This window comes from Ostrea edulis, chromosome 3 (genome assembly GCF_947568905.1).
Source record: "Ostrea edulis chromosome 3, xbOstEdul1.1, whole genome shotgun sequence".
Classification (NCBI taxonomy): Eukaryota; Metazoa; Mollusca; class Bivalvia; order Ostreida; family Ostreidae; genus Ostrea; species Ostrea edulis.
Window position 1 is genome coordinate 3,501,000 of NC_079166.1, and position 27,159 is coordinate 3,528,158.

At 36.9% G+C, this 27,159-nt stretch overlaps 1 protein-coding gene and 1 long non-coding RNA gene across 3 annotated transcripts; one reads left to right on the forward strand and one right to left on the reverse strand.

The window, feature by feature from the left end:
• Positions 1–1,594: 1,594 nt before the first annotated feature.
• On the reverse strand, positions 1,595–27,159 carry LOC125673555 (feline leukemia virus subgroup C receptor-related protein 2-like). 2 transcript variants are annotated; one of them, XM_048910165.2, is made up of 12 exons: positions 27,047–27,159; positions 17,270–17,853; positions 16,974–17,115; positions 15,714–15,851; positions 14,852–14,919; positions 10,382–10,485; positions 9,996–10,106; positions 9,593–9,698; positions 8,562–8,673; positions 7,256–7,299; positions 6,463–6,508; positions 1,595–2,781 (listed from the first exon to the last, which is right to left on the reverse strand). In XM_048910165.2, the coding sequence occupies exons 1-12, from the start codon at positions 27,057–27,059 to the stop codon at positions 2,762–2,764; spliced, it is 1,488 nt and encodes a 495-aa protein (XP_048766122.2). In that variant the 5' UTR covers positions 27,060–27,159; the 3' UTR covers positions 1,595–2,761. The 2 variants fall into 2 exon arrangements, with proteins under 2 accessions (XP_048766122.2, XP_048766121.1); XM_048910164.2 differs by lacking the exon at positions 6,463–6,508.
• On the forward strand, positions 24,811–27,107 carry LOC130053128 (uncharacterized). The gene is made up of 2 exons (XR_008801615.1): positions 24,811–25,033; positions 25,066–27,107. It is a non-coding gene; the product is annotated as an uncharacterized LOC130053128 (long non-coding RNA).

A 27,159-nucleotide genomic window follows, 5' to 3' on the forward strand; every position in this document is an offset into this window, starting at 1 on the left:
TAATAAGGTGAAGATAACTCATATAAAATATGCAAACTAGAAGTTAGCAAACACGAACCCGACTGGATATACCAAAGGTGGGATTGGCTTCCCAGGAGGAGTAAGCATCCCTTGTCGACCGGCCTCACCCGCCATGAGCCCTATATCTTGATCAGGTAAACGGAGTAATCCATAGTCAGAATAGTAATCAGTGTGCAAAGATGCCTAGGAGAAGTAAACATCCTCAGTCGACCGGTCATACCCGTCATGAGCCCTATATATTGCTGATAATACTGCTTTTAATCCTATTGATTTCATTTAGAAATTCGTTAGACTTATTTTTCAATGCACGCAATACAATCTATTCTTCCGACTGGTGATGTACTAGAGTACATTAATATTAAGGAATGGAGATTTACTACTACATTGATATTGATCCGGCCCATGTGACCCTTCCCTGGATGAACCCATGAAGTGCGATACCAATCTGATGAAAGCCACGCCCACTTCTCTCACAACGCAGTGATGTACCTGTAGTTGGGTCTTGCAATAGTCAGGCTGATATCATATCTACATGTACTTACTAAAGAGACAAGAACAAGCCATTTTCTCTAAATATAGATCTGGTTCTTGCAAATAAAAACCTATTGTTGTGAGAAAGCTTTGTACGATTAGCTGTAAATTTGATATTGTGTATTTAAGTTTATATACCTCAAACACAACTTGTAATCTACTTTAGACTATGTTATTGTTGTATAGACACTGTGACGGAGTCGGAACTTTTTGTCACATTTATTCCCCCAAATAACTCTTCCATATTAAGATGCCCCTGGGCTTATCCCGTGTAAATATTTCAGAAGACCTTGAAATGAATGCTGATGGGCTGATGCATATATCCGGTATACAACCACATACCAAAACAGCATATTTCCAGCTACTGATAGAGTGACACTTTACCCCGGGTTCATCTAGCTCTGAGGTAACTAACTCCCCATTTTCATTAAAATATTTTTTTCTGCAGATTACGTCAAAGAAGTCAAGCAATGAGTGAAAGTTCACATAGGTTGAACTTATGGTTTTAGATCTAATGTGTTAGATACATATATGACAAAAGAATGCAAATACTATCGACCATGTTGCTCTCAAAAACGATCTTAGTACTTAATTGTATTGCCAAGGTGTGTACTGTCAAAAAGGAAGGATTCTGTATAGATGAGTAGTGTCGAATTCCTTCGTGGACCTTGCTTCTGTTCAGTACTATCCATTTTGCATGGCTGCTCCGTCCTACTAAACTCTTTGACCCTGTCCGCTCATGCCTCTGGTTCATGGAATTCATCTAACTTTTATTCTTTAAAGGCATTCCAACTACATTCAGCAATGCAAGACAGGGATACAGATCCCGAACTTTGCCTTATTTATAGTACAAACTCCACAGGTCGATCCCGACAAGAAAAGGGCCCAAAATATTTCTCGCGTAAAACAAAGTATACCTATAAAACAGATGATGATATTGAATGTAAGCTTTTAAAGTATAGTCCTGGAAGAGTAACAAAACAATTCCTATTGCTTGATTACCGGAATTTGACTCCAGATGCCCGTGGCTATCAAGCGCTAAAAGAGTCCCTAGTCTTTATTTGTTGATATATACACATATGAAGACATGAAGTGTTCCACCAGTAAAACATCTGCACAACAGCATGAATACATTAAATCTATCAAATATTGCAATCATCAAAATTATAACCATTATTATAACATAACAGTTAAACACTCTAAGTGATATCATAATTACCATAATTCTTCTGCATTGCTAATAATTGCAACAAACCATCTCAGCAGCTGAAGCATTGTTTCACACACGATCCTGAATCATATCGTTAACTCGGATCTTACCTTCCCCCAGCTAAATATGCATTCTGGTATATCACATATCCCATAACCCTCCAATCCCATTTACACAAAACTAAATCAATCAAAAATGGTAGTTCATGACGAACGCCGGAGATGATAATATACAGTCATTCAAATAGGTGGAAATTTCGAGTGGGAAAACAGACAGCTGGACGGACATTTACAGATGACAAAGACAAATATTACATCACCGACGTACTAAACAATGAAAGTAAGACATATATTACATCACCGACGTACTAAACAATGAAAGTAAGACAAATATTACATCACCGACGTACCAAACAATGAAAGTAAGACAAATATTACTGTAAAAAAAATTACACTTCTTTGTATTAGTAAAACATCCAGAGTTAACAATAAATTAGATTTATTGAAACAGCTGACAAGTTTCCAATCATTCAAAATTGGCATAGCACTACACACTGTAATAAAATACTTCATATTTATAGAGCCATGCATTGTATACGTCCATGCGCTCTGACACCATGAATTAGAACGATGGACAAAGTCTTGTATAAAATGATGAAATTCTAGTACCCAGCTTATACAGTCGGTGGATAAATGAATATAATAGTACTTAGCCTTTTGTACATTCTATCCTATATATCGGTACTTTAACAGTATTTTATCAACGAATCGAAAGGCATTGACCTGGTGTCTTAAATACACGTAGCATCTGCACACCCTGTACATATTATATGCATATTATCTAATTACGAAATTGAGATCATTGTGCTCTCAGACAAGCCCTATAATTGAATACAAGGCAACATATTAAACGTGACGTCATATCTGAATGTCATGGCTCGTTGGTTTTGTCATTCGGGATTTCTCGGAGTCTTTCTCTGATATTTCTATCTCCAAGGCATTATCCATCTGCTCTAGTATCTGTAAAACAAGCCAAGAATGTTCGTGGATATCAAGATGAATATAATACTGTTGGTATCATAAAAGTATATTGTTCCACGGAACGTATGTATGTGTTGCCTACGACGATATTAGTGATCATTGTTTGACAGGATTCATACCGATTGTTAAACCGTTCGTTGCACGCTGATTTTCACTACGGATAACTCCGTTTACCTGATCAAGATATGGGCCTCACGGCGGGTGTGTAAGGTGGACAGGGGATACTAACTCCTCCTAGGCACCTGATCCCACCTATGGTGTGTCCAAGGGTCCGTGTTTGTCATACTATCTATTTTGTATTGCTTATCGATTTATGAGATTGATCACAGTTCGTTATATCCACCTTTCATGAAGATAACGAACAGTGATCAAACTAAGAATACAAAATTGAGAGTAGGCAAACACTGACCCCCAAAAACACCAGACGCTTCGGCTACAGAATCAGTAAGTAAAGAACGGACTAACAATTGGTATGAAACAGACAGCATTCGACCCCACTTGACGTTTTAAATATCTATAATAAAACATATTGGTGATTTTTCGTATTTGAGAAGCAGTAGACGATGTCTGACTGTTGAATATAACCGATAGATGGACTTATAGTTCACCATAATGATGCCAGAGGTAAGACCTTGGGAGAGTTGCTTCTAAACGGTAGGGGTCTAATTATCATTTTACGTCGAACTACTCGCCGAAAATTGCAATTGATGTAGGTGGTAAAAAAGGAAACTAAAATGGCAGCGTGATATACTTTGTGAATATTTTGTTTATAGAAAGATTTTCTTTTATTACTATAGATATTTAAAAAGTATCTGTGCATTTGACCTGATGACAGGTTGTATTTGTAAATTACATAGTTATAACCACCATAGAATTTGTGAAATGCTTACTTTAAATGAGACTGTTGAAATGCTGAAAACCTTCTAACATCAACTTTGTCAATAGCCTACCTCTATTCAAAAAGTTATCATAGGCAGAACCTGCTCTGGCGTATCGAATCAGTTGAGAGATAAAAACACCGTATTCAGGTGATGATAGTATATTGCTACGTAAATATGGGGGAATTGTGAAGTAGAAGCTGAGGTAATCCCGTTTGTCATGGATTTGAGTTGTTGGGTTCGCAAAAAAAAAAAAAAACAATCGTGTTTGCCAATACAGCCTGTCATTGGGTCAAATGTTTTCTGACGTTTTCATACCAAATGTTAGGCCGTTCTTTATGCACTGATTTTGCCGATCGAGGAATAGAGCTCACGGTGGGTGTGACCAGTTGACAGGGCATATTTGACCTAGGCACCTGATCCCACCTCTGGTACATTATATGTCTAGGGGTCAGTACTTGCCCAACTCTTAATTTTGTATTCCTTATAGAAGTTATGTGATTGATGACCGTTCGTTATCTTCACTTTTTCATACATGTGTAGAAGGTCTGTTTTTAATTTTTGGTTTATAGGAATTCAAAAGCAGATCATCTGATATGGCATCACAATCCGTGCCCATGGGCATTCCTACAGGCTGTTAGAAAACATATCAACTTCAGAGTGCTTGTGCGTAGAATTAAAGAACGATCGATGAAGGTATATCAAATGACCTCACAGGGAACATTAGTACCAGTTTTTTACAGTTTCCAAGTTCTGAGAAGTTGTAAACGGAAAGACCGATAAAATGATCAATATGTGTCGATATGTTTCGCAGACAACTCACAAACATGGATATCTTTTTTTAACTACATAAGTAAATAATACGTGTTTAGGTTTTTGTAATGAGGACATGAAGAAATGGATTCATGGGAAATTTTGATGAATAATCGGCATAATAATCCCATATAATACAAACGAACTAAACATTTTTCCATACTTAGAGTTTCTTGTTTTCATTGTTTCTTTGTTTAGATATCGATGTTTATGTTAAGTTGAAAAGTCATGTGTCTGTGTTACAGTTTATATTAAGACCCATAAAGCACTTAAACAAATGAAATATCGACAATAATTTCACGGATAAAATGTTCATGAAATGATTTATTTGAATATTGCATGCTGATCAATCAGAACAAACAAGAGGTACTGTGAGCAATGCTCACTAAGAATACCCCCCGCTTACCCCAATCTCCCAAAGGGTGTTGGTAATAGGTACAAACTACCTCTTTTCTGAGTGTAAAAAACAAATGGCATGACAAACCGAACCATATTGCTACTTCGGTGTCCAGTGCACGTGACCTTTGGACCGCAAAATCAATAGGGAACATCTTAATCCCAGGGGTAGTCCATATGTATGATATGGTGATTGTAGGTGGAAAGGATAACGCTTTAGAGCCCGGAAACCATATTGCTACTTCAAAGTCCAGTGCGAGTGACCTTTGACCTTTTGACCCCAAAATCGATAGGGAACATCTTCATCTCATGGGTAGTTCATATATATGATATGGTGACTGTAGGTGGAAAGGATAACGCTTTAGAGCCCGGAAACCATATTGCTACTTCAATGTCCAGTGCGCGTGACCTTTGACCTTTTGACCCCAAAATCGATAGGGAACATCTTCATCCCATAGGTAGTCCATATGTATGATATGGTGACTATAGGTGGAAAGGATAACGCTTTAGAGCCCGGAAACCATATTGCTACTTTGATGTCCAGTGCACTTGACCTTTGACCTTTTGACCCCAAAATCGATAGGGAACATCTTCATCCCATGGGTAGTCCATATGTATGATATGGTGACTCTAAGTGGAAAGGATAACGCGTTAGAGCCCGGAAACCATATTGCTACTTCGATATCCAGTGCGCTTGACCTTTGACCTTTTGACCCCAAAATCGATAGGGAACATCTTCATCCCATGGGTAGTCCATATATATGATATGGTGACGGTAGGTGGAAAGGATAATGCTTTAAAGCCCGGAAACCATTGCGTCTACAGACGGACGGACGGACGGACAGACAGACGGACAACCCGATTCCAGTATACCCCCCCCCCCCCCCCACACACACACACACACACAACTTGTTGTGGGGGGGTATAAAAATAAAGTAACACATATTAAAGCTGAAATATACATTCCGGTGTAGATATGTTTAGCATCAAGGACATTATACGGGTGAAAATTGGATTATTTCTCTTCCCCCATCTCTGCAAATCGGCAATCTAAGATTTTGTGTTTCTACAATAGGGGAAAACGGAATAACCCATAAATATAGATCCGAAATAGATGAGTGCTCTGATCGAAATATTGGACTGAAACAGTAGGCTCTCTACCATTACAAGCAAATATGATTGGTATACCATTTGCATTTAAGCTGGAGACGTACAACTTTTTTGATTCCAATATACACAAATTCGTTGTTGGAGGAGGCTAGTTAATTCAACCATGATGGTTCTATATAATCTATGGGCATTAGTATTGATAAGTCTGGAGCTTTGTACAAGATTCGTGGAATTATTTGACTGTCGGGCGATCAATGACACTGCTGGCGGAATACCAAAAACAACTAGATTAAAGTCGGTGTTGGAGGAAGACTTGAGTTAGGAGATGTCAGTGTTTATACGACAAAGGGGTTCGATGACCTGGTGTGCCAAGGAAAGAAATTGGATCTACATGATAAGACTAAGTGCCAGGTAGTGAATGTCCTTTTGTATAGCAGATATTGGACGGGAAATAAACAGATACCATGACGTGGTTCCTCTGGGGTAATGTTAACTTCAAAATCGGTATACTGAAATAAAGAGTTTTGGGAACCAAATATTTAGCACGGTTTTGTACGAATACAGAGAACTTTACATATAGATAAAATTGCTACATGAAAATAAGGTTTTACAGGTAGGGAGACTCCGTATGATTTAAATTGCTAGGTGTTCAAAATAACAGGTAAACGAGCATATCTCTTCCATTCAAAATGTATACAATAGTATGTCCGTCTTAACAATGTATCAATAAGATTGGTTGATAACTAAAATTGGGATGAAACAACTAAAGGTGATTAATCAAATTCGTTGAACCATTATGAATACAAACACAACTTCCTGAAGTAAGGATCTTTTCTTCCAAATAAATATGTTATGCTAGTTAAACACTATGCAATGACCTTGACAATTCATAGTGTAGCACGAGCTCTGTCTCCATTACCATAAACTAAGTCTAAAGTCAATAGTAAGAATATGTATATACCCCTGCCTTGTAAAGTCACACAAAGCAGATCTAAAATATTGCCTCAAAATGAATTTCACTGACTTGTGAATATCATTATTTTATTCATAAGATCAATTACAAAATTTGACTTCAAAATATTCTCAGTTCATGATCATGAAGTCTGGTATTGATGTATACGAGTACATTTTACATTATCATCTAATATAGATAAGATTTTACCTTGCAAAATCATAACCTCTGGCTTTTGCCTAGTACGAAACTAATGATCAAAGGTGAAATCGCCTTTTATAACCGAAAACGCCAATCTACTCACCTCTTTCCCGGCTTCCTGTCGTTTATAGTCAGCTGCAATGAACCCTAAAAGTAAATAAATAAGAACCTTACCATGTATAACGGATGATAATCGTAAGGTAAAACACAAACATTATGATAATTATAGGTGTGTTCATATACGTTGCTCATGGGCAACATTATAAAGTTACATTTGGTGTACGTCACAATGATGTTGAATTAAGTATTTGGTGCAACATTAAAATCTTTTCATTTTTCTATTTTCTATTCCAGGTTGAAAAGAGGTCACTGAGGGTAATCGAAGGGGCCTAAATTATATCATCGGATCTCCTCGTCGTTTTTCGTCGCATGTTAGAAAAAAGACTGGAAAGTTAATGTGGAATTTGCTGGAACTACTTTCGGCCGAATTTCCTCCGCGTCATATAAGGCACACCTTAGAAAATAGGGCATAAGCCAGATCATAGTTAATCATGCTTATCTCATGTTTATTTTCATATTTTCAGTGACACCATTTTTTCAAATTGTTTCCTTTCATGTAAATATTAAAGTAAGTGGTAATTGTGTAATTTTAGTTTCATCATTTGAATAAATCACAATATGCCTTTTCTCTACCTGGATTTATAGTAAGTCTCACTACATAGAATTTGTTTCGATGAAATGCTCAATCCATACACCTACTTAGACTTTTTTCTAGCAAGCGAAAAGTGATCCCATCGTAAAATATATTGATCACTGTTCGTTATCTTCGCCTTTCATTGATCACTGTTCGTTATCTTCGCCTTTCATTCATTATTTGTCGAAATGCGCATCTGGTGCATCAAAATTGGTACCGTATAAGTTTTACATTATGACCCCTGGGTCGAGGGCTCTGCTGGTGGACTGTTAGTCCCCGAGGGTATCTACAGCCCAGTAGCTAAGTACTTCGTTACTAGCTTGAAAATACGGATGTATATTTAATTGCTGTTATAAAATTTAGAAATTCATTTCAAAATTAAGGATTATCTCCCTCATGCATAGCTCTTATCCTTGGACGAATTTGGCTCTGCTTTTTTGGCACGCTGTTTTTGGCTATATTTAGCTCTAAAACTTCATAGTTATTTCGGATTTCAAACATTTCGGTTGAGCATCACTGAAGAGACATTATTTGTCGAAATGCGCATCTGGTGCATCAAAATTGGTACGGTATAAGTTTTACATTCAAAAGATGTTCAATTTGCTTATGATTTGCAATTGACACGAACTGGACACACAAAATTTAATTAAACATTGTATTGTTAATACAAATACAACCATCAAATGAATGTACTGTAATATCACACTCTACATACCTGTACAAATAGTTCCCAGCAACAATACCCCGGATATAAGGAGATTTGAACCAAATGTCCCCACTCGATTTATCATCGCTCTACAGCCTATAGTGAGGATGATCCCGAAAAACTACAAAATAAACAATAAACAAATCTAGGAACTGAAAATTGAAATACAATGCTGATGCACATTAAAAGTCTGTAGTTTATATAAAAAAAATAATCATTGCCATCTATATCCTACAAACTCCATTAAAAATTTCATGCATGCCTTATACAATTCAGTTCTTAAATTCTTTTCATAAAAATAGGGCATCGCTAAACCGGTACATGATACGCCAGCATACATTATTGACCCATGAATTTGAACATATAAGAAAGAATTATCCACAAAAGGATTTCGTCGGAGTTGCAATAACAATGTATTTTGCATGAGATAAATCTAAGTACAAGGGTTGTAACTCCTTCAAAAATAGTGGGACAGCATTGCTCTTGTAATATGCACATCAACACATTCTGCTCTTCATTTGAATTAAGTTTCATTAAAATCCCTCAAAGCGTTGAAGAGGAGTTGCGAAGACAAGGTACTTGCATAAAATAAATTTAAGTCCAAGGGCCTTAACTCCTTCAAAAATAGTAGTACATAATTCCCCTTGTAATATGCATAGCTCCACATTGTGATCTTTCTTTGTACCAAAATACATTAAAATCACTTAAAGGGTTTAGGAGAAGTTGCGAAGACAAAGTATTTTGAATAGAAAAAAAAAACAAGTTCAGGAGCCTTTAAAAGGCACAGGACATCATCCCCCTTGTAATATGCACAGCTCCACATTCGGATCTTTCTTTGTACCAAGTGTCATCAAAATCCCCCAAAGGGTTTAGGAGAAGTTGCGAACACAAAGTTAAAGGGACAGACCAACAGATGGACGAACAGACAGACGGACGACAGCGGTATAGCATAATACGCCCGCATTTTTATGCGGGCGTATAAAAAAGTATACTTTTATATTCAGGTGATCTGAATTCACACCACCACGCCTACTCAGTACCTGCGCAGACGCATTCAGTAAACCGGAAGACGTTCCTTCCGATTCTGGGTAGGTGATTTCGGCGGCAAATTCAAAACCAACGGGAAGGTACCCGGTCATAAAGAAGCTAGTTATATCAACAGAAACAATGATACGAAATCATTCAATATTCCATCTTAAAGAAAGAAATTGTATGCATAATATTTAGTTGATCTTTTGTTAACACTACTATTCTTTGTTAATAATTACAAAAATTACCTAATGCTATCTACATAATCTCATATATACGCATACAATATTTAAGATTCACCTTTATTATAGTAGGGTGTTACGTTAGTAAATAAAACAGGTGGGACAAGTTTACATCTCAGGATCTGACTAGTGAAACAAAAGAAATGTCACTGATAACTCATTCAATACTTACCCTAGTGCTCCAGCGCATACAAAGACGACCCACAGGTGACCAACATCGAGGGTGAAGGTGAAGGCCACCAGACCCGCCATGGACAGGAAATAAATGCCAAACGTGGTAGCCCTGTTTGTATCAGAATATTTACAGATAAAGCCCTGGTCTTCATCATTCACTTCCTCGGCGTTAACCGTCTCCTCCGTTAAGAATTACGTTTCAGTTTAAACTATAAGTTCGCATATCTATCAGGTTCATTTGCATGATGTTAATTATATTCATTACTTGCACGCAGACAAAATATCATTTTGAGAGTGATCTTTAGAGTTCCATTGTATATTAATTCCAAATAATTTAGAAAAAAAACGAAACATGTACTAAAGATGTGAAAATATAGGTCATACTTGTAGGTCCTGGTTTTGTCCAGCCAGATTCCAGCCAATATTGACCCGCCCACCCCAGCAATGACAATGGTCAGACCAATTTGTCCAGCGCTCTCCTCATGACCCTGGTCAAAAAAAATTCCAATTTTAGCATTGAAAACAGTTAACCATTCAAGAACTTCAACAACATACATATGTAATCACTTTTAGTGTCTACGTACATACGTACACAGTAATGGTGGATTACCAAGCACGCGGATTCATCGACTCAATACCAGAAATATATATCTATATCTATATCTATATATATATATTTAAAAAATATGAAAAGAAAACACAGAAATCCTCCGTAAAGCTTTAGCGCTTTCATTACATCTTCAGAAGCTTTACAAAAATGTATTTTTCTCCGTAAAGCTTTAGCGCTTTCATTACATCTTCAGAAGCTTTACAAAAATGTATTTTTCTACAAAAATACATTTTTGTAAAGCTTCTGAAGATGTAATGAAAGCGCTAAAGCTTTACGGAGGATTTCTGTGTTTTCTTTTCATATTTTTTTTTCAATATTAGTATCCGATTACTGAGACTCTATTTCAATTTTGATATATATATACCCCTTTCCAGTCACAGGTAGATTAAATTTGGTGTTGTGTACGCAAATGTACATTATGTACATTGTGTACATACATAATATGTAATCGCATTTAGTGTGTATACGTACAAAGTAGCGATGAACTATCAGGCATGCTATACCAGAAATAAATTCACTACTTAATCATCCCTCTCGGATCACGTTCTCGAACATTGATGACGGCTCCTGGGTTCGCAAATCCCCCAAGAACATGTGTGCACAAGCGTGTTTGCGTGTTTATTCTTGAATGCAAAAAACAAAGCATTGATAATAATAAAAGAAATGTTGTGATATAAAGATACACTTGAAAGCTTACACGAGTATCAATTCTTTGTTGTTGGGTTTTTGTTGGGAGTTTTTTTTTGCATTCAAAAATAAACACGCGAACACGCTCGTGAACACGTGTTCTTGGGATTTAAGAACCTGGTACCGTCACCACATTCTAGTATAATGTCATGAGAATTGTGCGAGTATATGTTCTTGGGTTGTTGTTTTTTTTCCTCTTGTTGTTCGAAAACATTAGATCCACAGACTATTTACTGGTAAATACCTGTGTCAAGAATCTAAAACATGTCAACCACCTTGGCCACAATCAAAATCGATAAACAAATTAAATGATTATTAATGAATATTATACCGGTACACATATATCTATGAATATACCGTGTATCATTGTAATTGTACATTCTAACGATTATTATATTTTTGTGGTACGACAATCCTGATTTGTAGTTGTATAGCATAATATATTCTGTATACTGGAGAGGTTGTCTAAGTTCCTAAAACTTGTACTCAATCATTTTGTATATTTATACAATAAAATATGTTAACTCGAAATAAATATCGAAAATGGTGGCTTCCTTTTGCCTTGCCTATTTCCGTTATTTTGGAGATTGGAAAATGTGCTTATGTTGGTTCTCCCAAGTCAGAAGCATGAAGATCGAAGATCAAAAGCGCTTTGGGTTCATCTTCATTAAACTAGTCCAATTTTTAGCCTATATCACCCAATTTTGACACCTTCCATTTCATTTTGTGCAATTGAATAAGGGATCTATTTCGCGACCCGGCGCCCAGAGACGGTCGCTATGCTGACCCTTTCAGTTTCTGCATTGGAAGCCATCAGAAGGCTACATGCTCTCTACTGTGTACCAATCGTCCGTCTCAGACCTGTATTTACTAGATTCAGTAGAGTTCAATAGGCGGGGTTCTATTGGGCGCCCAACATTGGTGACTTATATTCACGTTTTGGTGTCGGAGCACGCCAGGGTACCGTCTGTGTGACGAGGCACCCTGAACAGTCCTTAGCTGATTACATGTAATCACAGAATTCGCTAGTTTATATCTTGTAGTATACTTTTGGGATCAAAGAACGACAAAAGACATTTAAAAGGCAACAGGACACCGACCAAAACGGAGGCAAATCGAATTAATTAATTTGCGGGATTTTTCCACGCGAGTTCTGTCTCCTTTTAGCACTGTCGTATTTGCGTTATTTCGGGGCAAAAAGATGTCAAGATGCAAATTGTCGTTCCGTCGACTTTTCGTTGTTTCGCCCAAAAGTAACAAAGAGACGAAATCACAACAAAATGTCCCCATAATTGGCGTTATATATTTTGTTTAGGAGGTGTACGAAAGCCGGGAGGTCTCATTTTCAGAAAGTTAAAAACAAATAGACGCGTTATAGCGAGTTAAATATTTCGTCAGAACGATAATTCCACTTTTTGGAAGTCGATATTGACTGTTTTATGTCGACAACACGACATGAATTAAGCTAATTATGTTATAATTATAACAATATAATTTCTGTTTGTATCAGGTTTATTTTACCGTTATATCGAGTTCGTCATTTTGTTATAAAGAGATATTGTTATAACGAGAAACCTAACTCCTACAACGAGATACTAACTCATTATAACAAGAGCCTAAACTCCTTACAACGAGATACTAACTCATTATAACAAGAGCCTAAACTCGTTATCACGAGATACTAACTCATTATAACAAGAGCCTAAACTCGATATAACGAGATACTAACTCATTATAACAAGAGCCTAAACTCGATATAACGAGATACTAACTCATTATAACAAGAGCCTAAACTCGATATAACGAGATACTAACTCATTATAACAAGAGCCTAAACTCGTTATAACGAGAAACCTAACTCCTTACAACGAGATATTAACTCATTATAACAAGAGCTAAACTCGTTACAACGAGATACTAACTCATTATACCAAGAGCCTAAACTCGATATAACGAGATACTAACTCATTATAACAAGAGCCTGAACTCGTTATAACGAGATACTAACTCATTATACCAAGAGCCTAAACTCGTTACAACGAGATACAAACTCATTATAACAAGAGCTTAAACTCGTTACAACGAGATACTAACTCATTATACCAAGAGCCTAAACTCGATATAACGAGATACTAACTCATTATAACAAGAGCCTAAACTCGTTACAACGAGATACTAACTCATTATAACAAGAGCCTAAACTCGTTATCACGAGATACTAACTCATTATAACAAGAGCCTAAACTCGATATAACGAGATACTAACTCATTATAACAAGAGCCTAAACTCGATATAACGAGATACTAACTCATTATAACAAGAGCCTAAACTCGATATAACGAGATACTAACTCATTATAACAAGAGCCTAAACTCGATATAACGAGATACTAACTCATTATAACAAGAGCCTAAACTCGATATAACGAGATACTAACTCATTATAACAAGAGCCTAAACTCGATATAACGAGATACTAACTCATTATAACAAGAGCCTAAACTCGATATAACGAGATACTAACTCATTATAACAAGAGCCTAAACTCGTTACAACGAGATACTAACTCATTATAACAAGAGCCTAAACTCGATATAACGAGATACTAACTCATTATAACAAGAGCCTAAACTCGATATAACGAGATACTACATGTAACCCTTTATAACGCGATACTCATTATACCGAGATCTTAACTTATAATAACAAGATACTAACCCTTTATAACGAGATACTAACTCATTGAAACGAAATCCTAACTCGTTATAACTTTCTCAAATATGAGTCCACCCGGCTTTCGTAGTTTTAAATAGTGCACCTGTGAAAACATCCAGTGACGTTCCAGACGATAAAATATAAGAAATAAATTGGATTTGTGAAGCATTAGCTTAATTTCGCATTGAACACATAGATGTTCAGAAATGCTAGCGCCATGCTGACGTCTGTTAAACTGCTCGTTGAAGATTGACAATGTCCTCCATAAGATAAGTGATCAAGCTCTACTGCATGCCCGTGACAACTGAGCAATAAAGGTGTGTAACTTAAAATTGCTGGCAGTCGTAAAAAAAAAAATACATCGGGAAGTTTACACAGAATATCAGTGAGAGTCCAATAGCATGCTCAGTTCCCAACCCCACCCCAACCCCATCTCATATAGCATGCTCAGTTCCCAACCCCACCCCAACACCATCTCATATAGCATGCTCAGTTCCCAACCACACCCCAACCCTATCTCATATAGCATGCTCAGTTCCCAACCCCCATCTCATATAGCATACTCAGTTCCCAACCACACCCCAACCCTATTTCCTATAGCATGCTCAGTTCCGAACCCCACCCGACCCCTATCTGAACTTGCTCCCAAACTGGGCTTGTTTGGTACACGTCAACGTTTTGCACTGGTGTCAGTCAGCACTGTTTCCGGTTTGGGTCAGTCAGCACTGTTTCCGGTTTGGGTCAGTCAGCACTGTTTCCGGTTTGGGTTTATTGTATAATAGAGCACTATGACAGATATTGATAATTATAACTTGATGATATTCACATAGTCCTATACTTACCGGGAAGTAATCTAGGATGATGGGATTAAGTAACGTAGAAATTGCATAATAGCATCCCGTGTTGACACCTACAGAATATAGAACAATGGTCAGCTCTCTCTGTGTGTGTACCACTACTCACATGTGTAATAATACAGGTTCTACAATCGATTTACAGAATATAGAACAATGGTCAACTCTCTCTCTCTCTCTCTCTCTCTCTCTCTCTCTCTCTCTCTCTCTCTCTCTCTCTCTCTCTCTCTCTCCATCAATTATCCCAGTTCCACAACTGATTCACTTTCGGTTTCTTTCAATAAGATTAAACATGTGATTTTATTTACCTAAAATTGTTTCATGAGACAGTCATTCAACTTTAAGACATTAATTTTATTCTGATCTTTACTACAATGTGCTAACCTATAGAACAATGTACTGATTTATAGAACAATGTACTAATTTATAGAACAATGTACTGATTAACAGAGCAATGTACTGATCTACAGAATGATGTATTTATATATAGTACAATGTGTTGATCTACAAAATGATGTATTTATATATAGTACAATGCGATGATTCTGGGGAAAATCATACATCATCAAAATAACTATACCTTGTATGTTTAAGAAATTCAACATTTACACGCATTCGACGCGAACTTTCACTGCCAATTCGTTTACGTAAATGTGGAAATGTTTTGCGCAGATGCAGCTTTTCCGAAATTGGATCAAAATGCTGTACATTTATTTTTGTGGGAAAACTCACGAATAGACCAGCATCATTGCTAATATATATATATATATATATATATATATATATATATATATATATATCATATCATATCAAAACCAAATTGTGGTTATAAATTTGAACCGTTTCTTACCGTATGTAATTGTCAATATGTCAAATCCAACATTCTTGAAAAGGTTGACAAGAGATTTCCCATAATGCTCCTCGTGGACATTCTGCAATGCCAACATCTGGGCTTTACTTGGGGGGTGTGGCGGTCTCTCCTTAAAAACTATCAAATGTTCCATGTTCATCAGTTTCATATCCACTTTGTGCTTGTATATAATTTATTATCCCATCGCAAAGAGGTCTAGTAAAGGGAAGGCATTCGTGAGTAAGTGAAGAATATGTAAACGAGCTCCATTAAAAATATTATGTTCAGAACAAAATGTCAACCTCTTTTCCCAGCTAGTGACTTAGACCTCAGTGGTCAGACTCTCGACACTCTATAAACAACATTTGAGTCTTGTGTATTCTAATGCGAGTTAATACGAGAAAAACCATTTGTTTCACTAATTAAAAACATAATTAAATGATAAATCTTATAATTCTTTTCTTGAAGGCGGTATCGTAGGGAAAATTGGATGGAAAACTTTTTTATCAATACTCATAGCGCATTGATGAAGTTTCTGTCCAATTTTCCCTGATAACGCCATCAAGAACAGAATTATAAGATTCATTTCTTTTAAAAATAATAATGACAATTCTTTTAAAACTCGTCTTAATTCTCGACTGGTACATTTGTATAATATTTCAAATTACTGATGTGGTAAAGCTTCAGGTTCGTTCACTTTGTCCGGGTGGTCAGGAATATTGCAAAATGCAACGACTAAGCGAACAACACGGCCCGCGGGCCTCTTTATTCCATACTTTTCTTGAGAATTTAATTGCATATGCAGTTGGGTTTCTGAAATAAAACACTTGGGCATTGAATCAAAATTAAGGGGGAAAACCACTTGATTGTTTTCTGAATTTTGTGAATAACCTTTACCATGTTTGCAGTCCAGAAAATCCACCTGGTTTTGACTATCGTTGTTTTTTTAAATCTCTTAACTACAGGTACCTCAGGCGATGAAGCTACTACTGCTGTGTTTGTTTGCAGAATTATTTTTCACAAGAAATACATCTAGTAACACAGCAACAACCTTAAATGATCACATTTTGTGAGAGATGCGGATACCGGACTTTTGATTATATGAGTTGGTTTGTTACATTGATGGACAGATATACCTTTTATGAACAAACTTGTGCGGGGAGAATTGCAGTCTCAGAACACGACTTAAGAAGAATAAAATGTTGACTGTACAGGGATCAACACGACAATAAAGAATCCATTGGCGAGTTTTGAACTTACTTATTATGACAAGGATGAGGAGTAGCGTCATGTACCCGGCTCCGCCGTAGAACATAATGCTGAGATCATCACCAATTTCTCCAAGAGAGTCACTGTTCGGAACTAAAATGGGCGGAACTAAAAACCCTATAGCCACGCCTACCTAAAAATAAAAAAACCCATAGATCTTGCCAGTTACAAGCATTACCATGTTGAAATGATATTTTAGTACATGTGAAATTTGTAATATTAGGAAAAGGGTCCGTCTGATGAAGGATGTACATGTATAATTTAATTACATAGTGTTCAATTAGTACCTGATTTCCGAATACTCCTAGCGAGGTAGCTGTTGAAACTTCATTGGGTCCAAACCATACAGCTGCAATTTTGGCAGGAAGCCCAAGAATGAAAATTTGTGCTATTGCGCAAACAGTCTGGGCAAACATAAGAACTGGAAAACGATCCGGAGAAATGCATGCAACTTTCAGCCACGCCCCAAGAGCGTTCAGAAACGCCCCCGCGATGGCGCAGACTCGCAGCCCCTTTTTGTTGAGTAAGAAAGTGGAGGGAAAGATGAGGGGAATGTAGGCTAACATGTAAATCATTGACAACCAGTCCACAGTCGTCTCCCGCTGGAACCGGTCCTCTGGAAGACTTGCATTGTAATACTTAGTAATGATGTTGGCGATGATATTTAAATGAATCCATTGATACGCATTACTCATGGAATATAAACAAAACAACATAACGATGATCCAACGTCTCTTGTGCACTTTCGTAGTCGGTGAACTTCCGGCAACATTGTTCGTCCAATTTTCTCCCGGTTCCTTTTTTTGTACAAGAATCGGTTGACCTTGAGGGCCGTTGTCGAGTTCCGGAAGGCTTCGACTGAGGGCGCTACCTGTAGACATTCCGGAAACAATGAGTTCACAGACAGATGAAGTACATCAACTAAGCACAGCAAACAGTGGCACTATTCAGAAACAAAACTAAACACGTAAGTGCTTGCACACAGCAGACAGGGACCATAGACTATAACAGATACATGTACAAGACTGATAAATGTACGAGGTCAAAGATAGGACTTGTGTGACTATTTCTATAAGATAAAAACAAGGTGCTTGGCCAATGTCTTATTTACCCCCAGTGATCACGTGACGAAAACACACGGACGTGACTGACCGCTACAGGAATTTAGGTGGGTAGTGAAGTCGCGGAGGGTTTAACGTGTGGGAGAGAAAACAAGATTCTAGACGATATATTTAAAGTCTAAAGAAATACTCCGTATAAGGTGTAAAAGCGCACGGGAAAGGGGGGAGCTGTTTGTTTTTCACCTAATGCAAGGATGCTGTGTCTTTGGTTACGTAAGACCATATACAATATGATATCGAACTCATGAGTGTATCTTATTCTTAATGAGAGAGAGAGAGAGAGAGAGAGGTAGTGGGAGCGACTGACTGACTGATTTACTACACGTTTACTACTAACCCCTATACACGTGTGATAGATGGGGTGTTGCTTTTTTTTTATATTTCATAGTACGAAGGTCAACAAAGATCCATATTTAACTCCTGTATTTAAGGAGGTATTCTACATCGTCATAATGGCTGACATGCATAAAAAAATATAATACATGCATCAGCAATATTAGTCTCTTCCGTTTAGATTTAATTACCTGGACGAGTAGCTCAGTGGGTTAGCGTATCGACTGCTGAGCAGTTAGGTCAGGCAGGGTTTTTTTTTTTTTTTGTTTTTTTTTTCAGATTACGTTCTCCTAAAACTACATTTTTTGACTAAGTATAGTAAATTTTAAAGTTCTCAATTTCTCAATAGTATTGTTTTCATCCATTTCAAATTTCTCTGGTGTAGAATTCCTCTTTAATTTTTTTTATAACGTTTATGCAATAGAAAAGTACAAAGGTCAACATTTCATGTAAAACATTTCATTTTGAGTGTGGATTTGTGGGATTTTTCTCTTCGCTTGTTTTTTATTATTACGGTATTATTCTTTTCATTTGCTGTTTTCTTTTCATTATAATTTTTATTGGTCACTAGGTTTTTTTTATTGGGGGTGGGGTGTTTTTTTTTTGGGGGGGGGGGTATTATTATTATTATTTTCTGGGGGAGGGTGTCAGTGAGAGGACACATCGCTTCACAATCGCAACTTTTCGGGGTCATTGCTCAGTCAAAAGTGAATCTGTTTTTAGAACGATGATATAACATACACTGCTTAATGCTTGCAATTTTAGGATTCGTCAATTTGTTGATACTGATCAGACAGTTAGCTACAGTTTGATAGTAACATCCACTTTCGTGACCGCTCCACGAGGAGGCCGCAGCACTGATTCCCGCCCTTATCATTGTGACTGATCCGAACTACTGCGAATTGTTGGAGCGTCCAGGTGTGAATGTTGTTGTTTATTTCACCTAGTTTCCCATTCACAGGGTTCTACACTTGTAAGGTCGCGGTAGATAAGCAAAAACAAGAGGCCCGTGGGCCGCATCGCTCACACGCGTACCTGCGATTTTTGCCACGTTTTATTTTAATGTAAAACATTAAAGGGACTGGTTCACGATTTTTGATAAAAATATTTTTTTCATATTTGATGGTAAACATTAGAAATAGAACTCATTTAATGTTGACAGCCAAAATTTTGACCTTTTTAATGCAAGAATAAAAGCAATATTTTAGCCTTAAATCTGTGTTATGTAAGCAAAGACTCGAGTCTTTTTATGTATACAAAATAACAAGTGAAATATTGATTTTGAAATATAAAGCATCTTAATTTTGCATACCCACGAATCTTAACTTTTAGATAACACATTTTACCCAAAGAATGCTTGAAATGTGAAATATATAATAAACTTAGATCGATATTCATTTCTTTTGAAAATTTCGTAAACAATAACACACCGCAATATTTGTTTACAAAACAAATAATAAACTCTCTAAAATGAGCTTCTGTGACAATGAATAACCTTAATTTTTATGTGAACTCTTTTATACACTTTAGACAGTAGATTTTGATCGTTAAAAGTGAAAAAGAAAATTATCATATTCCCATGTAAATCTTTCAACCCAATTGTGGGCTCGCTTATATCTCCACCACAAATGGATGCATCTACATGTATATCAATTTTTCGAACTGACCTTTGTGGTTCTTAATAAGATTTTCAGAGATTTTCTTTTTATATTTATTTCTGAGAGTCTGTAAAACTTGCAACCCAAATTAGAGCCTAAACATGGACAAAGTGGTACGGTGACAGGGGCGGATCCAGGAATTGCAGTTACAGGGGGCGTCACTTTATGAAGCAGGGGGTGTGGGGGCGAAGCCCTGGTGGGGGCCCAGGGGGCGAAGCCCCCGGAAGCTCCTGGAATTTACAGATTTTATAGGTCTTGAAATATATCTCCTATTTAGTCTTTTGTACTATTTATTTTCTATCATTTTTTATGAGGTGAAATTAATGAAAAGACGCAAATTTTAAGGGTTTTGGGGGAAAATTAAGTTCTCCCAATAAAGTAATTCAAGAAATCAATATATTTTGTCATTTACTTCTCCGGGAGTGGAAGAAATTATTGCTTCTTACATTGTTTGTACATTTTTCTAAACAAGATACCACGATTTACGTTAAGTTTGCGCGCCCCCCCCCCCCCCTCCCTTAAATCCACCACTGGATATGAATAAATTGGAATCTACAGTATGTAAAGACGCTAGCATACTGATTTTAAAAATCATCCTTTTGTTGTTCTTGAGGAGAGATTTTCAAAAACTGCTTTATCTTCTATTTTGAACTTAAAACCCCTTTGCAACCCTGCCTCGGGTTGTGGTATCAACCAACTTGAACCTACACTAACTGAAGATACATAGATATTGATTCGACATGTCTACCCATGTCATTCCTATCATTTCCTTCTTAGAAATTCACAATGGCCCTTCATCTGAACAAACTCCATTTCAGTTTATCCGAGGATGCTTTGTAGTAGGTTTGGTTGAATTTTGATCAAGTGATTTTTTAAGGGAAAAAAGTCGAAAATGTGACAAGTTTACAGCCACGTGCACAAAGTACGATCTGAAAAGCTAGCTTTCGCTTTTCGCACAAACTATACTCGTATTGTTTTAGTATACACCATCCGTCATCTTCGTTAGTCAAAGGTTCCGATCTCCACTCCGCTGCAAGAAATTCTAAAACCCTCGTATGTACATTGTATAGCGAAGATGTTGTCATTAACATTTAACAGTATCTGAAGTTTATGAGGTTTCCATCAAAAACAAATCAATTAGAATAACTGAATCCTTGGAGTGTAATGCGTGTTATGTAACAGGATTTCAATCACGTGGTTAACATCTGTAGATCGCCGAAATACGGGGTTCTACATCGCGTGTGTTCTGACCAAGATTCAGGCGACACGTAAATGCATTCTCCAGAGATAACTAGAAATATTGTACGGGATGTCACAAGTACTTTAAGGAATAAATATCTGGTTTGTATCATAGGGAACATGAAAACATTGGAAAGCATGGGGGTTATTAGTTCTGACCACAACCACCACCCCGAAAAAAAATATGCTGGATCCTCCCCGTGGAAATAGCGAGAAAAAACCCATTGATTATCGAACATAATATTCAAATTCATCACAGTTACATATGCAATATACAGAGGTGAAATTCTTTCAATTCATTCATCTCCGACAAAAAATTGCATAACTGCTACGTTTTGTACCGATGGAGTTATTGATATAGGTTGATTTTTTTTACAAGTCGACGCAGAGATTATCATGGCTGTTTTCAGTTTGCCTCATTAGCATATCATAATATAAACAAACATGTACTAGTAGGTGTTCCTGGTGAATTCAGGATTTGTACTGAGAAACAGCACCGTTATGGTGATACCTAGGTAGACCTGAAACACAAGCTTGCGTTTGTTTGGAGCATTCTATTTTATTGAGCGTTTCATCTGATCATGCTTTCGATTGATCCTTGAGGAATATTTCTGTTTTAGGTCACCGTGTATCGCAGTACTGCGGATCGTTAGTGTCATAATTTCTAAAAACTGCTGGAATGTACTGCTAAGTAATGAAACGCATCTTAAACCATTTAGCATGCGACAGTGCGTCGCGGTTACCGACAGTTCAAAAGCAATTAAGCAAATTTACTCCAACTAATTTTCCATGAGAATCAAAATATGATCAAATATCATCTAGTATATTCAAAAATAAGAAAAAACTAAAGAGACAGATACGGTTGCTAGTGCGTACAGTAAAATACACTGTCGTAAAGTGTAGCATTCTCCATCCTATACATGGATCCCTTGATGAATGAACTGTCGATATTCCTGCTTTACGTGCGAGCACTCAAGTAGAAGATACGGTTGCTCGGTGTTCGATACGTATAAGAATCACAGGATTTGATCACATCAGCAATCAATGTTACTGCTTTCTGAAGTGAATGAAATATGCGCAATCGAATTAAGAAAACTTACTTATGAATAGTTCAAACCTGCATAAATGAGAATCATTCTTCGAACTCTCGTATATCAATCATGAATGTCATTTCTTTTTATAAAAGTCTAGACCTGACAGTTTTAAGATATAAATATAGTAAAACATGGTTATAGTGAACCTTCAGGGCCGGTGAAAAAATGCTCGTTATACCCAAATTTCGTTATACCTGATATATTGTTTGGCATTTTCATCTCCGAGGAGAATAAATACATGTATCACTTTCCAATAGGCGTAAATTCGTTATAAGCGCATTTATTGTGTGCAGAGAAACCTGTCTAATCCGAAATGCACTGGGACACAAATTTTGTCACAATACAATATATGTCGGAATATACAATGTAAAAAACAAACAAAATATGAAATCGAGTATAAAAATAAGGGTCGGAATGCCCAGTGAACCGGATTACACAGGTGTCAGATTGGGCGATGTTCACTGTATTAAGATCCAGTTCACAAGAAATCATGCTTAAAACATTTAAACTTGTCAATGCCCTGAATAAATCATATTACCAAGTAAATAGAATGTCAGCGAAGATACTTCGCGCAGGACGGTCCCATTAGTAACTGTCAGGCATGATAGAAGTAATATGTATATATACTCCTTGTTTACCGACAAATGAGTGTTTTATTCCTGACAAAAAATAAATCATGTAAAAAAAAAAGTATGGAAAAGCGTTAAATTGCGACTGATTCAAATTCAAAAAAAGGAAAATAAGGAAAACTTGTTCTGTAGAACCTCAGGGGTCGGCTGCGGTTGGTTCAGTACACTACTTTTTATCATTGATTGTGTTATTATTCTACTGTTAGTCTGACTGCTTAGTCTTTTTATCTGTGATTATGTTATTATTCTACTATTTGTGTGACTGCTTAGTCTTTTTATCTGTGATTATGTTATTATTCTACTGTTAATCTGACTGTTTAGTCTTTTTTATCTGTGATTATGTTATTATTCTACTATTAGTCTGACTGCTTAGTCTTTTTATCTGTGATTATGTTATTATTCTACTATTAGTCTGACTGCTTAGTCTTTTTATCTGTGATTATGTTATTATTCTACTGTTAGTCTGACTGCTTAGTCTTTTTATCTGTGATTGTGTTATTATTCTACTGTTAATCTAACTGCTTAGTCTTTTTTATCTGTGATTATGTTATTATTCTACTATTTGTGTGGCTGCTTAGTCTTTTTATCTGTGATTATGTTATTATTCTACTATTAGTCTGACTGCTTAGTCTTTTTATCTGTGATTATGTTATTATTCTACTATTAGTCTGACTGCTTAGTCTTTTTATCTGTGATTGTGTTATTATTCTACTATTAGTCTGACTGCTTAGTCTTTTTATCTGTGATTATGTTATTATTCTACTATTAGTCTGACTGCTTAGTCTTTTTATCTGTGATTATGTTATTATTCTACTATTTGTCTGACTGCTTAGTCTTTTTATCTGTGATTATGTTATTATTCTACTATTAATCTGACTGCTTAGTCTTTTTAAGGTACCCCGTTATGTTGTGCTCCCAGTCTTTGTCTGCTGCGCGGAATCTACACCACATGAGGATGCGTGCTTACATTCTTTACTCAGATTGTATCCTTGCTGTTCAGAAAATTTTTAGATACATAAACTCCTCTAGTGGTCCCATACCGGAGACGTCACCAGCTTAAGACGAAGTGCCACAAAATTTGACCTTAAGGTTGTAGCGGTGAGGGTTCTTTATAGTGCCATCGTCCGCCGTGACACGGAGTCTCCATTTTTAAAGTCATATCTTAAAGACTCGTGAATTCCACTTCTGATGTTGGATGCTTGGCGAGGAAACGGTTATTGCCTATCTAAAATGTCTTACAAATTTCAATTTTCAGAACGTGGGGATATTGGTATTTCACTTTAAGATAGTTTCAAACAGATACATGTACATTAAAAAAAATTCCTCAAATTAATTTTTTTTTCAAGTTTGATAGTTAGTTCTGAGGAACAAACTGACTTACTGTGCACGGTATAAAAGAAATCTACCCCTATAAGTTTTTGTCCACATACTTTCCAATATAGGGTATCAGACCCAAGTCAGAAGAGAATGGGAATAAACATTCGCGATTAGCATGTGCCCTGTGTAAAAATAATCTACAAATATTTTACCAAAATTAATATCACATTTTATAAAGTCGAATTCTTTGCTACTAAATCTCAACAAAATATTTTGTAATTGATATATTTGTGCACATCACGATGTACATTATAACATACATAGATCATCAACAGTGAAACTGCTAAATATAAAGATCTCTTAAAAGGAAATTTATCATTCAGATTGAAAAAAAAAACCATTATGAACAAAATGATACAGAAGTTGATGTATTTTAGAATAAAGAAAATTCAACCTAAGGTTTCGGATATTTTATAAAATAGTATGTTTTATGTAAATGTTCCTAGTGTGTATCAAAAAAACACAAAATAAACATGTCAGTATGGCTTAAGCTAAGGGAGCTCAAGGGAACGAAGTTCTCTATCACAGGCGAGGCGAACAGGGGGGTACAGTTCCCTCTCATACGAGGCGCCTATGTATACCTGTACTTCTCTTTCATAGGTGGGGCGAAAAATAGGTGGGGCAAACAATAGGTGGGGCGAACAATAGGTGGGGCAAACAATAAGTTTGGTTGGTTGTTTATTGTCTAACGTCCCGCTAGAGAATTTTTTTTACTCATATGGAGACGTCACCATAGCCGGTGAAGGGCTGCTTTAGGCGCTTGTGAACGGCCTTTGAGCAAGGGGATCTTTATCGTGCCATACCTGCCTCAAAACAGGGCCTCGTTTGTTGTTGTTTTTTTGTTGTGTTTTTTTTTGGGGGGGGGGGGGTTGTTTTTTTTGTTTTTTGTTGTTGTTTTTTTTTTTTGGTTTGTTTTTTTTATTTTAGTCTCATCCGAAGGGCCGTCCCATTTAGTGGCCTCTTACGACAAACAAGGGGTACTAAGGATCTACGAGGTGAACGGGAAGAGCACAACTCACTCTTGTAAGTGGGGAGAACGGGAGGGAGTATAGCCCCTATTACACCCCCTCCCCAAACACGTGCTTCTCGGATACCTAAATACGATGCTTAGATATTTTTTGTAAATCTGTACAGAGTTTTTTAGTATATTTCACTCGGCCCCACCCCTATTCCCCTCCTACAAGTGCCCCTATTTTTCTACATCCTCGGTCGTATTTGGGTAATTCCTTGAATGTAAACAATAAACATCAAACACGTGCAGAGAGCATGTGATGAAGCACAGAGGAAGCTCCGAAGTTTGGGAATTCAAATAGAGAAAAGTGTCATTCTTCAATAATTTGCTTTCACTTTCCTTTGTGGAGAGAGAGAGACACGGACAGAGAGACACACACAGAGAGAGAGAGAGAGAGAGAGAGAGAGAGAGAGAGAGAGAGAGAGAGAGAGAGAGAGAGAGAGAAGAGAGACAGACAGACAGAGAGAGGGGGACAGACAGACAGAGAGAGACAGGACAGACACAGAGAGAGAGACAGACAGACAGACAGAGAGAGACAGACACACAGAGAGAGAGATAGACAGACAGAGGCAGGACAGACAGACAGACAGAGAGAGAGAGAGAAACAGACAGAGAGGGGGGCAGAGAGAGAGAGAGAGAGAGAGAGAGAGAGAGAGAGAGAGAGAGAGAGGACAGAGAGAGAGAGAGACAGGACAGACACAGAGAGAGACAGAGAGAGAGACAGACAGACACACAGAGAGAGAGACAGAGAGAGAGAGAGAGAGATCTACAGTAAATGAATATATACAATGTGTATATGTTTTTATGGCATGCACATCTGTCACCCCTCTAAATCCCACAGCATAACTACCTGATAGTGATTTATCGTAACATATATATGATTATAGCATTTGAATTTATCAATTTTTACTAACGCGCGTGCATGTACATGTTTAAGTCTATAATGAACTAACCCCTAAATTATGCAGGGTTTTTTTTTTAAATGTTCAATGACACCTGGTGCCCGTACACTTACTGCATAATGAGTTACTCGCTATACACCTGATGAATAGAAATGAAACCGGTTAAATTCTGCGTTATGAATGTATACAAATGTTTATTATTTAAAATCGAATTCTTATTTTCTAAAAAATGAAGAAGAAAAAAGAAGATAAGTTAAAGACTATACAGATTTAAAGAATGAAAGAGGGTGGCATCATTGTGAAATGTGTACTGTACATGGAATATGCCCATTGTACTGCTCGCAGAATGTCTAGTTAAAACTAGACCAAGCCAGTTTAATACTCTAGGTGCTTCAATCCATCGCGGATCGATCTGTCAATCGGTGGCGGATCATAGAACACGATAAATGATTTGAAGAAGGAAACATAATCTGTTGGAGAGAGTGAGGATTACTGCAATACGATGGGTGTTATATCCTTCCTAATTTACCAGTATGAAATCAATAATCTCGTTTTATAAGGCCTGTGTGCAAATACTCACGCACAAAACAATTACATCAGTTTAATAAACAAAAGAAATTCAAGCCGTTAACAAATATTCAGCATTATTAAGAGACAACAAAATTACAGATGTTGGTACTTATTTGTTTAAATACTCACGAAATATAGCCATTGCAGCCTCCGTAGGGCTCAGTCACGTTGTGAAACTATAAACTACAACAACACAGATCCGTTTCCTATTTGTGTACGGAGGCCCAGAGGGATCAGTTTAA